The following is a 15,100-nucleotide window of genomic DNA, read 5'->3' as shown; positions in this document are numbered from 1 at the left end:
GCATGTTTATTTGATGCTGTTAGTAAACAAATATTAAAAATATCCAATATTATTTGTATAATCCTAAAATAGCAACAAGAGCCAGCATGGGGTAGTGGTCAAGTTATCAGATTAGGGCCGTGGTGGCAGAATTTGTGGCAGACTCAAGATGTGTGCATGGGATCTACAATTCCCATCCAGCCCCTGCCGGTGGTGGTTTGGTGGGGCCATGGTCAATTGGCACATGCTGGCGAAGGAGGACTTTAATGGGAATTGTAGTCCATAACTATCTGGAGTCTGCCACTGGTAGACCACCACTGAGAACTTCAGGTCCTTGGAATCTCCAGATTAAAATCCTGACTTGTACCCACATGGAGGCTTTGCTGTTGTTCACATCTTGGCCTAGTCACACAATCTCAGCCTTCCTCGAACCCAGTTTGGCTAGCATTTGGATGTGGGACAATTTCCAAGAAATACCAGGGTCCTGACAGAGCTGGAACAGCAGCAGGCTACTCGGGTAAACTGCCTCCAAAGGTCTTGAAAGAGTGGGGCTTAGGGAGCAAGGCAGATAAGTCAGCCAAGACTTGATGGCAAAGCAATGGCAGCAACTTAAGTCAAATACTTGAACCAAAATGCTTCATTAGGACAAGACCCAAATCAAGAGTGTTTTAAATATTATTTTCCACACAGATTCAATGCTCTGGGCTGGGAGCTCATTTGTACTTGGAATAGGGCACTCTGTACATTTTTAAAGGCAAGATAGAATGTACTTCCCTTAGGTGGCTTAAACTGAAGGGAAAAAAAACTGAAGCCACTGAAAACCGTTGACATGCTAACCTTAGCACTAGGCACAATATAAAGTATGCTCTACCTCGGACGTAAAGGTTCCAACTGGGGGTACCTTGCAAACAATAATGATTTCATCGCCCAGCAACCGCTTTTGTGGGGTAGCTTGCCATTGCTTTCCCATGGCTATTCTTAACCCCTAGCTATGTGCTAGGTACTCATTTACCCACCAAGGAATGGATGGCTGGCTGACCATGAGCCAGCTGCCAGGATATCTGACCCACAGGCTCAAACTCCCCAACCGTAGGAGTGGCATTACAAAAGCACTCTTAACCACTCACGCCTACCTGCCGTCATGCACACACACGGTTGGGCCTCGGATGCAATTATCCGACAAGTTCAAATAGAATGTCATGCTGGTCCGAGGAGATCACTAGAACTACTCTTGGAATGAATGAGCTAATTGATAGTCCTTGCTCAGACTTTGTGCCGTTACCGCATCTTTCAGCATCTTGCTTGCAGAATCGTAAATCAATGCAAATCAGGTGAACTTGCGTATACCGTTTTCTCAAAAAAAAATTACAGTTAGCCATTTGTGGTTTTATCCCGCTCCGTTTTATACTCCTTAGTTTACAAATCAACAAAGCCGCATGCGTATTCACTCGCATTAACTTAGGGATAATCACAAATCTGGGCATGTTTCCAAACAATGCTGGTGACATTCCTTTGTTGTTTTAATTACGTGCAGCCACAAATCTTTACAAACAGAAAATGTTCTGCAGAAAACTTTTCACCTCACACATCTGGTTAACATAGCCAGCAAGTTGACACTTTAAGGCTCACGCTGGTTGTAGCAGAGATTTTCGGGCATAGCAAGAAGCAATCTACCCGGTGGAACGGATCCAAAAATTTTTAGGCGCAGGTTCCCGGGGCGGTGGGATTCAAGGCGACGAAGCCAATGGGGCCAGTGGAATTAGAACCTGATGGGGGGCATGGTCGGGCATCTCCAGGAAGCGGGGCATTAATAATTTCTCTGCTTTTACTGTAAAACTCTTTACTGTAAAAAAAAAAGTTCCTAATTTCCAGCTGGTATCTTTCTTTCTCGTCCATAATTTAAACTCATTACCAAGCAAGTCCTATCATCTACCGCCAACAGAAAACAACTACTTCTCCTCCTAATTGACTGCCTGTCAAATGCTCTCTAATACTTTCAAATGCTCTTAATTTTGTTTCTAGAAATCAAAAAGGATGCTTTCCATAAACAAAGAACTTTTACCATATTTCTAAAAAAAACATGTTTTTTAACATTGCTGGCCAGCAGGGAGAATTATCCCGTTTTCTATCTCTAGCTTAACCAGCCACATAGGAAACAACAGTGAATTCTATGATTTTGGACCTAATGGAATTTCTAATGGAAAAGCAGAACGAATTGGTAACCCCCCCTCTCGGCACACACAAATACTTAGTAACCCACTCTTGGGAACTGGTGAGAACCTGCTGGATCCCACCTCTGCATCTACCACACGAACAAAATAAAGGTCCAGCACTCCATCAGCCCTCTAATATCTAAGTAGCATGCATGTCACGTTGAATCTTGCTCCACAGGGCATCGTGACACTCGCTGGAGATGACCGATTGCAAGGGGAAGGGGACATCGTGGAAAAGTCCTTGTGCACACATGAGTTTAAAAAAAATCAAGAACTTAGGATAAAGATTATGGGAATTTTTGCATATTTTGCTCCATAGTTGATGATATGTATATAACTCCTGGGCAGAACTACAAGCGATGTTCAACACGGACAGCCATCAAAGTCAAGAACCCCTTTGCTGAATTATCCAACCCACTCACCCTGACTACATTTCTCAGATACGCATCACTTCCCTTCCAGCATCAGAAGGGACAGAAGATATGGCTCCGACATACCTCTGAGTTTGTCGGTTATGAGGCGACAACAATACACCCCTTTATAATATGATGTTAAGGTTAATACTTAGAGATAATTTAAGTTTATGAAGCATATTGTAACTGACTAAGATATGACATCAAATGTGGAAACTTGAAAAAATTCTACCTCATGTAAAGCTAGGAAGTCAAAGGTAGCTGTTTTTTTAAGTTGAACCATGTTATTTTATGAAAGAATTACATATTCTAAAATGTTTTATTTTTTCTGAACAATTATCTTCCTTTTTACTTTCACTTTTTAATGTATGATGACTTTAATGGATTCTATGTTATATGTATAAATTTAAAGCTAATAAAATTATTGGAAAAAAAGAAAAGAAGATATGACTCTAGGGCAGTGGTGGCGAACCTATGGCACTCCAGATGTTCGTGGACTACAATTCCCATCAGCCCCTGCCAGCATGGCCAATTGGCCATGCTGGTAGGGACTGATGGGAATTGTAGTTCATGAATATCTGGAGTGCCATAGGTTCGCCACCATGGCTCTAGGGAAAATAGAACCGGGAGACAAGGCAGAAGTTGACGCAAGGACACCATTTTCAGCAACAGCCTTAGGCCTAGGGCGGATCGTCCATGAGTTCCACGTTTTGCTCCTTGTGGAATATTGTCTGTTTCAGACATCAGAAGTCAGCTTTAGATGTTAGGGAAGCAACATGAGAGACACAAAGGCCTGGATTCTCATCAATGCAGTCTTCTCCCCAAGTACCAGCTGAGCAGTGATTGAATGGGATGAGCTTGCAAGTTTGCCCATGCCTGCACAACGAGGTGAGCTATTAAACATTATATTAGCCCTGGGGGAGTAACCCCCATAAGTGTTTTGCACACTGGAGCGGTAACATCCAAAAGTATTTAACACAATGAGCAACAGACATTCACAGAAAGGTATGAGCAGTTAATACTTAAAATCAAGTAAAACTACAAACACCAGATAAAACACAGTGTAAAAGCTTTCTGCCCTAATGAGAGAGAAAGTTTGTTTTCCATAGGTACTCAAGCTGAAGCTTAGAGATAACTTCAGGTAGCAATTTTTTTAAAAAAAAGGAGGGGGCAGCTTGGATTTGATCTGGAAAAGCGGACCAGAAATCTTTTCTTTTTTTCAGATATTTCAGTGATACAGCCCAGATACCTTAGTTGGCCTGAGAGCAAAGCCAAAAAGCAGTCAACAGTATTTAAATCCAAGACAGACAATGTCTACAGGCTGGTCCGCACAGGCATGTTCATGACTGCTGGCACATACGGGTGAGCAAGTAGATCAGACATCGAACAAAACTACTGTCATGACAATAGGACTCTGATGCAGAGCCTGAAGACACTGTGGAGCCAGAGCTGGCTCCTCCTTCCGAGGAAATGGAGACAACAGGGCCAGCTCCAAGCCCTTTCCTGCAAGCCAAGGCAGAGCCGGATGCCGTGCAGCTGGGACAGCCACCAGGAATCTCAGAAGAGCCAAGTAACAAGCTAGTTGCAAGAAGGAGATGAAGGCAAAAGCTACAGTTGCAGAGTAAAAGGAGAAATGCTTGCATTGCTGCTAGGTATGGCAGAAGGCTCTGTGAAATGGAGGCATCTGTCCTTGTAGTATCCTAGCCCCATTAGCCAGAATCTCCTATATGAATCCTGTCTTGGGCATAGCTTGACCTGGGTGCAATGAGTGTACTTCCTGGCAAGGTCTATGTGCCTGGTCCTCCTCTGGCCTCCGGGTCTCAGCCTCCCTGCCTACCCTCCTGCCTGTGCCTTGACTCCAGATTGCCTTGACGATGCCTTTGCCTGCTGCCTGCCCTGACTCTGGACTCTTGGCTGCATGTCCCTTATTGCCCACCTGGACTCTGGTCTGCCTGGCCATGCCCTAGCCAGCACCTGCCAGCAGCACAACTATTTTCTAAATCACAATACTTTTCTATGAAGTACGTTCACTTATTCAACTGACAGTCAGGAAATCAAATGACCAACCAATGATGTACTAGCATGTGCCAGCTTCATTTCAGCCAGTCTCTCTAGTTGACCAGTTCCAGAAAAAAAGATCCCTCTGATACAAGTTTGCTTCATAAAAGCTTTGCCAGTAATAATTTGGAAACCATTTTTCAAGGTTAATCAGTATCAGTGTGATTATGCCTACTGCAAAGATACATAACTTTTGAATGGCATCACAATGTTCTGATCTAAATATGTACAGTTACTGATTTACAGACATAACACAACTAAAGAGAAGAAAGCATTTTAAGCAGATGTGACAGAACAAAAGTTAAAATTTAGAGTTTCTTGTCCCAACCTTTATTTATTTGTTTGTTTGTTTGTTTGTGGATGTATATCCTGCCCTCCCCGATAGGGCTCAAGGCGGCAAACATCATATAAAACAATTAAAACAACCTTCAGTCTGCTTTTCTATATGAAACTGACTGGGGATGGGGTGGGGGGGGCAGAGTTGAAAGATTGAGAATGTGTCAAAAGAGAAGCAGGTTTTCCAATAAAAAATAATAAAGGGAAAGGTTTCCCAAAGCAGAAAAAAATCCCAGGACCCTGGACAAATAAGTCCCCAAGCCCTAAAATATTCCAGTGGAAACAAAAACAACTAAGCGATTTCCATCAAGAGATTCTAGCATAAAATGTGTGGGTTCCACTCTGCATGTTCCAATCTTCTCAACTGTAGACAGAATTAAACTCTCATGACTCTAATAAGAAGTCATCCGACTTCTGCTTTGTTCTCTAGATCTGCATCCTTTCCACACAGCCACAATCTCTTAATAGAACAAGCAATTTTCAATTAAATTGGAGAAACTTGGGTTGAGCCTTTTGAACTCAGTGACAGAATGAGGAAGTTCCTTGTTCTTATTTAAAAAAACCTCACAAGTAGTATGAATTATTCAAAAAGTTTAAAAGAAGACTCTGTCTGCACAGCCGAACAAGCATTTAGTTCCTGCCTTAACCTCCCAAAAACAGGCAGGCAGGATCTCATCTCTCTCCTTAAGAGGCAGAGAAGGACCTTCATATCTTTACAACATGCAACTGTTTAGGTTTTACAGCGATCGCTCACTGCTGAAGGCAGAGGTTACATTTGCCACTGGCAAGCCCTGAAGAAGCCAACTTTTATTAGGAGGGGCATCTCTCTCGTAAAACAGACAGTCGCAGTAACATTATTTAAGAAAAGGTCAAGCCATAAACTCTGATCGAGAAGGATGGTCTCCATGAAATGTCAAGATTTACTGCTGAACATTAAGAGAACAGAATCTGCGCAGTGTGCCCTTTAAGAGAACAGAATCCTCGGTGCACGTTCAGTCCACACACAAATAATTAAGGTTTTAACACAGCGATAGGCTTAAGACAAATCTGGCTCAGATATGAGACGACTGACCTCAGGGTCAAGCAAGGTCTACATTTAGAGTCTTAAATGCATTACCCCCAGCCTATTGCTTTTCCATACAGAAGGAGACAAGGTCCAGGGAACCAGACGCAAATTGCCTTTGGCTTCTCTGCAGTCAAAGGTTTCCAGTGGACAAGAAAAGCAGGAAATGTTATCAAAACCTGTTTCACAACTCAGGCAGGGACGAAAATAAGCAGAGAGTCAAAACCAGGCATTAACCACCTTGTCCACATCAAGACCTAAAGGTTTTAAAAGGACAACCAGAGTGGTAACTAGGAACAGTTCTGGCATGAAGATTGGAAAACTAGAACAGAAGCCCCCATTTTGCCATTCACTTGCTGGAGTTGGTTGCATCTTAGGCAGTCCCATTCAAGAGCCAGGCACCTGCCATGGCTTTGCGGCACCTGCCCAGCCACCACTCCCAAAGAGGGTTCCTGGTGGCGTAGGCAGGCAAATGCCTCCCTGCTGCTGGGAAGCCTCCATGGAGCTTAATAGACTTATGCCACCCAAAAGGGTGGCTTAAGTCTCAATACTCGGCTGCCAACATAATGCGCTGAATGGCCAGGAGGGAGCCAACTAACATCAGCTCCTCACCAACCCCGCTACACTGGTGGTAACAGGGGCACTGGAACGCTGATGCAGAATCCAGCACTGCATGTCAATACTGGAGAGGACGAGGGTGACTCCACGCCACCAGCTTCGCCCCTCCATTAGGGTAAGGGGAGGGCAAATCCGCCGGTGCTGCCACACACTGCTTCCACTGGCAGATTTGGCCCCCTGCCTCTGCACAGGGCTCTTAGGTGTCAGCCTCAGTGCTCAGACATGTGAAAAAGTCATACAGATCTATTTCATAGAGAGGACACAAAAGGTTGGAAAAGGAAGAGACTGCAACATATTCAAAGTACTTGGGGGAAGAGAATGTTCAAATTAAGGCAGCAATTCTGGAACTTAGACCTGCAAAGAATCAAGGAACATGGTCCATACGGGCCTCAGGCAATTCTCAATTCACAGGAAACTTCACATGGACTCTCAGAGCGCCACTTTGCATCCCAGATATGCCTCTTGAACTCTGCCACCCAACTGAGAGACCAAGTAGTTGCAGCACCTTCCACCCATCCCTTTCCCACTAGAGGCAGCAAGGAGCATTCCAAGCCTGCCCCGCTGGTAGTGAGAGAAGGGGGCCCAACAGCAGGTCTGAAGAGCGAGCAGAAGGGAGCAGCCCCCTCAGTCACCTACTGTAGCTTGGTAAGTCACCCACAGAGTGCAACTGGGCAGAGCAAGTCGTTGCACGAACAGCCAGACAACGGTACAGAGGCAGGGAGAGGGACCAGCCCAGGCCTGCTGTACCAAGTTGTCTGTTCGAGGCTACAATGTCTTCAGCACAACCTTACAAAGTTTCAGAGGCACTGCAGGGCTTTCTGGAACCCAACTTTAGCTAACATTTAAGGAGAACTAATCTAGATTGAAGGAGCGGCGTGGCGTAGTGGTTAAGTGCTTGCACTGCCACTCACACGGTCAGGAGTTTGAGCCCCCTGTGGGTCAGATATCCTGGCAGCTGGCTCATGGTCAACTCAGCCATCCATCCATTCCTTAGTCGGTAAATGAGTACCTAGCTCATAGCTAGGAGGTAAAGAATAGCCGGGGAAAGCAATGGCAAACTACTCCACAAAAACGGCTTGCCTATGAAATCACTGCTTGCAGTAGTACCCCAGGGTTGGACACAACTGAAGGGGAAACTTTATCTTTTTAAAAATCTAGATTGGGTAATAACAATAGAAATCAGTAGGTCTTCATTCCATGCAAACATGCTTGGATTCTGGAATACAGATACCAGTTCAGGGCTATAAAGGAGACAAAAGTTCTTATGCAACTATTTCAGAAACTTGTTTCTCTCCCTTGGCAAATCTCTATCCCTATCTCTATTCCTTCTTGACCTGAAGTGCAACAATAAGCCATCTGCTTAACTGCCCCAACTAAATCATTCCAAACAGTCCCACCAATATGAAAATGACTTCAACATGAAAAGTGCCATAAGGTGATCTGTGCTTTATCATGTAGAGCTAGAAATTCAGAAACTGCACTTGCAAATTAATCTCAGCAAGAAGTGAGACAGGGCCCTGAGTACCATGAAATTGGTGAGACTGGCCATCTAGATTATATGTGGACTACTAATCTGAGCCATCAGCCCCTGCCACAAGGGTCAATTGGCCATGCTGGCAGGGGCTGATGGGAATTGTAGTCCATAACATCTGGAGTGCCAAAGGTTCGCCACCACTGGCCTAGGAAGAAACCAAGTAGAAAGAGTTACAGCAACATCACCCCCTGTGGCAGAATTAAAAATTGCAACTGACACAAGGCACACACACCTGAATAAGCCAAAGTAGGCTCACCTGATGCTATTTTTTGCGCACCTCCTTCAGGGACCGATGAATTCCCTTCCTGTGGTCCTGTGCTTTTTTTCTGACCGTCTGAAATTATAAGCTCTTTACTTGACTTGTTGGACAAAGAGGCAGACGGTTACATGGCAGCATAGGGGAGAAACTTCCAAATCTGACAGGTACCAGCCATCCTGTGGAAAGCGTGAAAGGAAATAATCCCGTGTTAGAAAGAAGCAACATGAAAATAAAAAAGTTTATTTTTTGTTTGAAGCACTGTTGCTGGTCTCTCACAAATCACTTGGATATATTAGCTTTGGTCTCTACATTGAACACTGTGCGGCAGAACTCCAGGAGATTCCTATTTATTTTCCCTTTCAAAGCATACACAGTACTCAGAATCCCACAGGTAAACTTCAATTACCTTATCAAGAGGTTCCTTTAGGATTAGTCAATCCTATAATAAATCCCACTGACAGGCACAGAAGGCCTTATACACTCCTACATAGAATCATAACGTTGGAAGAGACCCCAAGGGCCATCAAGTCCAACCCCCTCCCATGCAGGAACACACAATCAAAGCACTCCTGACAGATGACCATCCAGCCTTTGTTTAAAAACTTCCTAAGAAGGAGACTCCACCACACTCCGAGGCAGTGAATTCCACTGTCGACCAGCCCTGATAGTCAGAAAGTTCTTCCTAATGTTTAGGTGGAATCTCTTTTCCTGCATCTTGAATCCATTACTCTGTGTCCTAGTCTCTGAGGCAGCAGAAAACTAGCTTGCTCCCCAGAGGGGAAGCTATGGAAAATGGAATCTGGTGCAAAATCTGAGTTTTGTGCCCCCACCCCACCCCTGGACAGGGACACATGGGAAGCTCAGGGCCACCCATTCAAGGGTTCAAGCCCTGCTCGGGGATCAATGTACCTGTAAGGAGGGGCTGTGGCTAATGGGTCAACCACAAGCTTTGCATGCAGAGGGACCCAGGGTCACTTGCCAGCATCTCCAGCTAAAAGGATTTCAAGTTGTTTGGGCTGGGAACAATCTCACCTATCCCATCAGAAAGGCACTAGGAGTCAGAATAGACCAGGGGTCTGCAACCTGCAGATCTCCAGATGGGGCTGATGGGATTTGTAGTCCATGAATATCTGGAGAGCCGCAGGTTGCAGACCCCTGGAATAGACAGTGCTAAGCTAGACAGTCCAACAGCTGGATTCTGTATAAGGTAAGGCTCTCAGGGGGAAACAGGAGTAGTAGGTTAGTGGAAAATGTAGAATGTGGCAGAAAACGACTAGGCCTGCCATCACATTATTTCAAGGGTTCAGAGCATTGAGGAGAATCTCAATGGGCTCAGAGCATCTAGTTTTCCATTAAGAAAAATATACACTGAATGTAAAATAACAGGTATCCTATATTTGGTCTTTCAAGGGTACAGTCAAGAACGCAGCTCAGGAGTCCCAGAAAAAGATGAAACCGCAACCTCTCGTGAAGCAACTGGAACAGGGGTAGGGAACCTGCGGCTCTCCAGATGTTCAGGAACTACAATTCCCATCAGCCTCTGTCAGCATGGCCAATTGGCCATGCTGGTAGGGGCTGATGGGAATTGTAGTTCCTGAACATCTGGAGAGCCGCAGGTTCCCTACCCCTGAACTGGAAGAAATGACTGGGCAGCTGAAAGGAGACTCAGTAAGCGTTATCAGGGCCGCGGAGGGGACAATATATTCCAAAGGAGTCTGGAAGCAATGAATTATGCAAATCAGATGGAAGCACTAGCAGGTGTTTGGGTAAACAAGAATGCAAACAACCACATGTGCAGGAGGGGAAAGGATGGAGCTAATTTCAAAGGGAACAGCAAAGCAAGCGGTTGATCAAGATGCAGGGTTGCTGCTTGAAGGTGAATGAGGTCAGGCAACTCTGTTGTTGCAGTTCATGCTTTAAGAACCTGCCTCTTTAAGCATGCACACCCCAAGACAATGACATGCAATGAGATTTGCTCTCCTCTCCCGTCTCCCTCTCAGGTGCACATTTTACTAAAGTGAGATTAAAGCAACATCTATGCTATAGTCCTTTTACACTATTTTGCACCTTGGGTTTCAAACAAAACAGCTGCTTATTTGAAAGCCACCCCCTACCCCCATTAGAAGATTGCCAGAGTTCAGATTGCCAGAGTTCAAAGGTGGTCTGTAGTTTTCAAGCAGGGTCCTTCCAATTACACTTCCTGCTGCAATGAAATCCAAGCCTGTCCCAAATCTGAAAATCAATATCTGAACAGACTCCAAATCAAGCAAAGGATATTGGTACCCAAAACTGTCAAAGTGTTGTCAGTGCACCCAGAGTTTGCACAGATCTGCAGACAGTCCTTGGACTATCTGTAAAGCATCAGGTGTGTGACTGTGCTGCATCTGGGGGGCCAGGCTGGCCTATGGAGGGGACCAGAGCTCAGCTGTGTAGAACCTGTACAAAGAAAGTCCCCGGTACGATCACTAGTATCTCCAGATAAGAGGATTCCAGGAAGTAGAATGGAGACAATGCTCTGCTCAAGATGTTGGTCTCGCCGTCAGAGAACTACTGGTCAAACCAGGCAGTAATTAAGCTACACAACCAAGCAGACTCCACATAAAACATCTGAGCTCAGGGCACTGGACTACACAAGTACAAGTCCATGAACTGGCAAAAGTGCCAATGACACTACCAAATAAATACAAGGTGGGACATCAACATCCTCGGAGGAGGACCTATTGGTGATCCCTGGCCCTAGAGCAATCAGGCTGGCCTCCACAAGGGAAAAGCCCTGGCCCCCACCTGGTACAACAGGCTTCTGAGGGAGATCAGGGCTCCCCTCTTGGGACCTGGATGAGTTTCTGCTTGCAGGGGCCTGTAAAGACGGACCTGTTCTGCTGTATGCGTTTGGCCAGCCTGGGTTGCAGAATATCATCATCGCTGTCCTTCTGCTCCATCTGCCCTCCTGTGGGTGCACGGGTGGGGAGCGGGGGAGGGATGATGCCATCTAATGTTATATGGCTCCTGGTTTTAATTGTGGTATTAGTTTTATACTGTGTTTTAAAGTCATATTTTGTATTATGGTGTTTTAAAGTCGTATTTTATATTATGGTGTTTTAAAGCCGTATTTATATCATGGTTGTTCACTGCCCTGAGCCCCTCGGGGGAGGGCGGTCTATAAGCCCAATAACGTAAATAAAAATAAAATAAATATAGGCTTAGAGCAGAATTTCAGTACAATTACTCTTGTACTACCTTCCCTGAAATTGTCTGCCCTACATAGTGACAACTGAGTCACTTGTTACCTTTGGACAAGTAGGTCTCCAATTCTTCCTTAATAAATGAACTACAATTGCATTAATATGTCCAGCTTTTTCTCCAATCCTGTCTCTCTTGTGCCCCAACCTAAATCATTCTGGAGTTTTAGTTCAGCATGCCTGGTGTTTGGAAGCTGTGACACAAATTGTAGGAGCGGAGGAAAAGCTGAACATGTTACTACAACTGAACTACTTCTGATAAAACACGTTCTATTGCATTGTAGCACACACAGAGAAAAATCCAGAATGTTGCTATGGGCTGCACACTGGTGCATTAGAGTCCGTTCTATTCTTCCCTCCTCCCATGGATGCAAATGGTTATAAAGCACTGTACATAGAGAGATTGTTCCAGGTGATGTGACATAGCTGGGCCTGGGACCCTAGAGAAAAAACTGCTGCCCAACAGAATAAGCATGACTGACCTAAAGCAGCTTCATATGGCGAAAAAGTCAGCTTGTAGGTTATATATTCATAGCACTGCTTTGCCTTAAGATTTAAAGAGCATACAAGAAGGTTCCAGGTCCGATCTGGCAAGTCCAGCAAAAGGGTCAGGTTCAATTGACATGCAAGACCTCAGCCGGAGACCCTGGGCAGCAGTGCCAGATGTGGTTGAAGAAAGGCCCTACTTGTGAGGCCCCTCCCACTCTCCCACCTTCAGGACTAGAGGAAGATGGAAGAGCATTTTAAACAAAATTGAGTAAAGCTGTGGATGACGACGGGTGTTTAAAATTTCGCAATTGACAACAGATACAGAAATCAGGACTAGCCTTGAGTGACCGGCTTAAGACAGTATTATTTTGAAATGGAGTGCAAGGGAAATTACTGAAAGCTTGTTTAGAGACTAGTGTGTTATGACAGCATGTGTAAGAAAGGCCTATGAAAGTGTCAAAAATGTTATACACCTTGGCTGGAGGCCCCCAAGACTTTGAGGCCCCAGGGGTCGGTCAGCCAAGCCCGTAGGTAAATCCGGCACTGCTGGACAGCCACTGCCAGTCATAGTGGACAAGATTAAGCAAGGCAGCATCAGGTGTTCATTTATAGCCTCCCCACCCTGATAATAAGGGCAGCAGCTTATCTCGGCCCAGCCAATGAGTTGCTGCTGGCTAAGCCAACACACAGACAGGGCCTTGCAGGGCTCAAGCTCTCAAATGCACCAGTGGACACTCCACGCTCCCTCTTCGCTCCAAAGAAAAAAACACCCTATCAGAGTAGAGCAGGGGTCTCCAAACTACAGCCCTCCAGATATTCACGGACTACACTTCCCATCAGCCCCTGCCAGGATGGTTAATGGGCAGAGCTGATGGAACCTGTAGTCCATGAACACCTGGAGGACCATAGGTTGGAGATCCATGGAGGGGAGCACACCCGTGACCACGCGGGGGAAACAAGGGGTACCGAAGGAGGGTCTCCGCCTCCCGCTGCCCACCCCGCCCACTCACCGTGGCAGCCCGCCCTGGCGAGGGGCACCCCTGCCGGGCACCGGCCCTGCCGCCGCAGCAGATGGAGCTGGTAGAGGCAGCCCCATCCCCGGCGCTGGGCGGCCAGAGCCGGCAGCATCCTCCCACCGTGCTCTCAGCCGCGGCGGACGAAAGGAGGAGGAGCCGCCGGAATCCGCTTCTCCTGGGCACGCCCGGCCCGGCCCCCGGCCGGCTCCGGAGCGGGCCCCATTGGCGAAAGCGGAACAGGAAGTACGACGGAGCCTGGTCAACTCTGGTTATGTTTTATCTATGGTCTTTCTCCCCGACTTCACCAACACGGCACCGCCTGTCCGTGAGAGCAGTAATGCGCATGCTCAGAGCTCCTACTCCCGGGCTCCTACTCCCGAGCCAATTTTCTCCTGGCTCCCGGCCAATGACAGAGGGGGGCGCGCGACGAGGAGAACGTCACGTCTTTCATGTTCTCGCGCCTCAGGGTCTTACCGCCTCCATTTAATTCTTGTTGGCTGGCTCCTGCACCTAAGCGAATCGTTGCGTTTTGGACTGGGCGAGACTGGGCAGTGATTTAAAAAATTGCTACATTTAAAAATACTGCATTAAAAATACTGCATCTGTTACATTAAAAAATACACCTCTGCAGATCAGGAAAAGATTGCATTTCAGTGCTATACAAGCTGGGCGGTTTTTCTGCTTGCAAAAAATTTTGGGAAGTTCAGAGATGGTGGACTCACCAGCCGGTTGAAGTGGTGCAGTCTGTTCTGCTGCTGCAGGGACAAATCCAGTCTGTATTAAAGGCAAGAGAAGATTTCAGTAGCCCCTTTCGCACATGCAGGATAATGCCCTTTCAATCTACTTTCACAATTGTTTGCAAGTGGATTTTGCTATTCCTCACAGCTGCAAAGCACATTGAAAGTGGATTGAAAATGCATTATTCTGCATGTACAGAAGAGGCCAATGTCTCCATGGCAGAAGCTTACTGGGGGAAAATGGTACCCATGGCAACACCTGCTCAAGTGCCTCCTGCATCCCCACCCCTGCACCCCACCTCAGCTGGCGGAGAAGGGCAGGAGCAGTTCCAGGCAGCTGGGTCAAAGGGTACCTGGCGGGCCTGCACCAGGCTTCCGGCCCAGGTGGGGGCGCCTCTCTGCAGGAGGGGTGTAGCAGTGATTTTGCGCCCCTGTGATCTAATGGGTGACCCATGTTCCTCTGGAAGATACGCCACTGCTCCATGGCTAGGAAAGGACTGCTGAAGGAGGGGAGATGTCATCGTAGGCTATCCGAGATTACTGTGTCGCTTCCGTCTGTTGGATATGATGTTTAGGTTTTTACCATTTTTAGTGTTATTTGAGAACTATATTTTGTATGCATTGGTTTAGATGTCTGCAAGCCACCCTGAGCCTGACTACGGTCAGAAAGGGGTGGGGTGTCAATGCAATAAAATACAATAAACTATGAAAAGCCCAATTTGCTTTTAGAGCAATCGGGACTTCAGTTTCCTGTAAATTTACTGGGCACGAGCAGTATAACCTAATGAGCACAGCAGTATTTATTCAGCTATGAAATTCACTGGGTGAGCTTGGAACAGTCACTATCTCTTACCCTAACTTACTTCTCAGGATTTCTGTGATGATGATGATGATGATGATGATGATGATGATGATGATGATGATGATGATGATGATGATGATGATGATGATGATGATGATGATGATGATGATTTGGCCAAAGAGAGACCTTGGAGGAAAGGCAGGAGAAAAATGCTCTGTATCTGTGGATAGAGTGCCCACACCTAGGGTTTAATTTGTAATCTGCAGTCCCCTACCCTGAGAAGTCCTATTGATCTCAATGGATATTTTGAGCAAACACACCTAGGTTCGGGCTTCTTATTACAA

At 46.1% G+C, this 15,100-nt stretch overlaps 1 protein-coding gene across 1 annotated transcript in view; it reads right to left on the bottom strand.

The window, feature by feature from the left end:
• The window catches only part of SLC30A9 (solute carrier family 30 member 9), a 37,372-nt gene extending 23,900 nt beyond the window's left edge, over positions 1-13,472 (bottom strand). Inside the window, 3 exon segments of the mRNA XM_048508722.1 lie at positions 8,471-8,561; positions 8,564-8,649; positions 13,212-13,472. Coding sequence (XP_048364679.1) covers positions 8,471-8,561; positions 8,564-8,649; positions 13,212-13,329 — 295 coding nt within the window. The 5' untranslated portion in view covers positions 13,330-13,472.
• Positions 13,473-15,100: the final 1,628 nt, after the last annotated feature.

Source organism: Sphaerodactylus townsendi, linkage group LG10, assembly GCF_021028975.2.
Source record: "Sphaerodactylus townsendi isolate TG3544 linkage group LG10, MPM_Stown_v2.3, whole genome shotgun sequence".
In the NCBI taxonomy this organism is placed as follows: Eukaryota; Metazoa; Chordata; class Lepidosauria; order Squamata; family Sphaerodactylidae; genus Sphaerodactylus; species Sphaerodactylus townsendi.
Note: the sequence above shows the minus strand (reverse complement) of the source record. Positions and strands in the feature narration are given on the sequence as shown.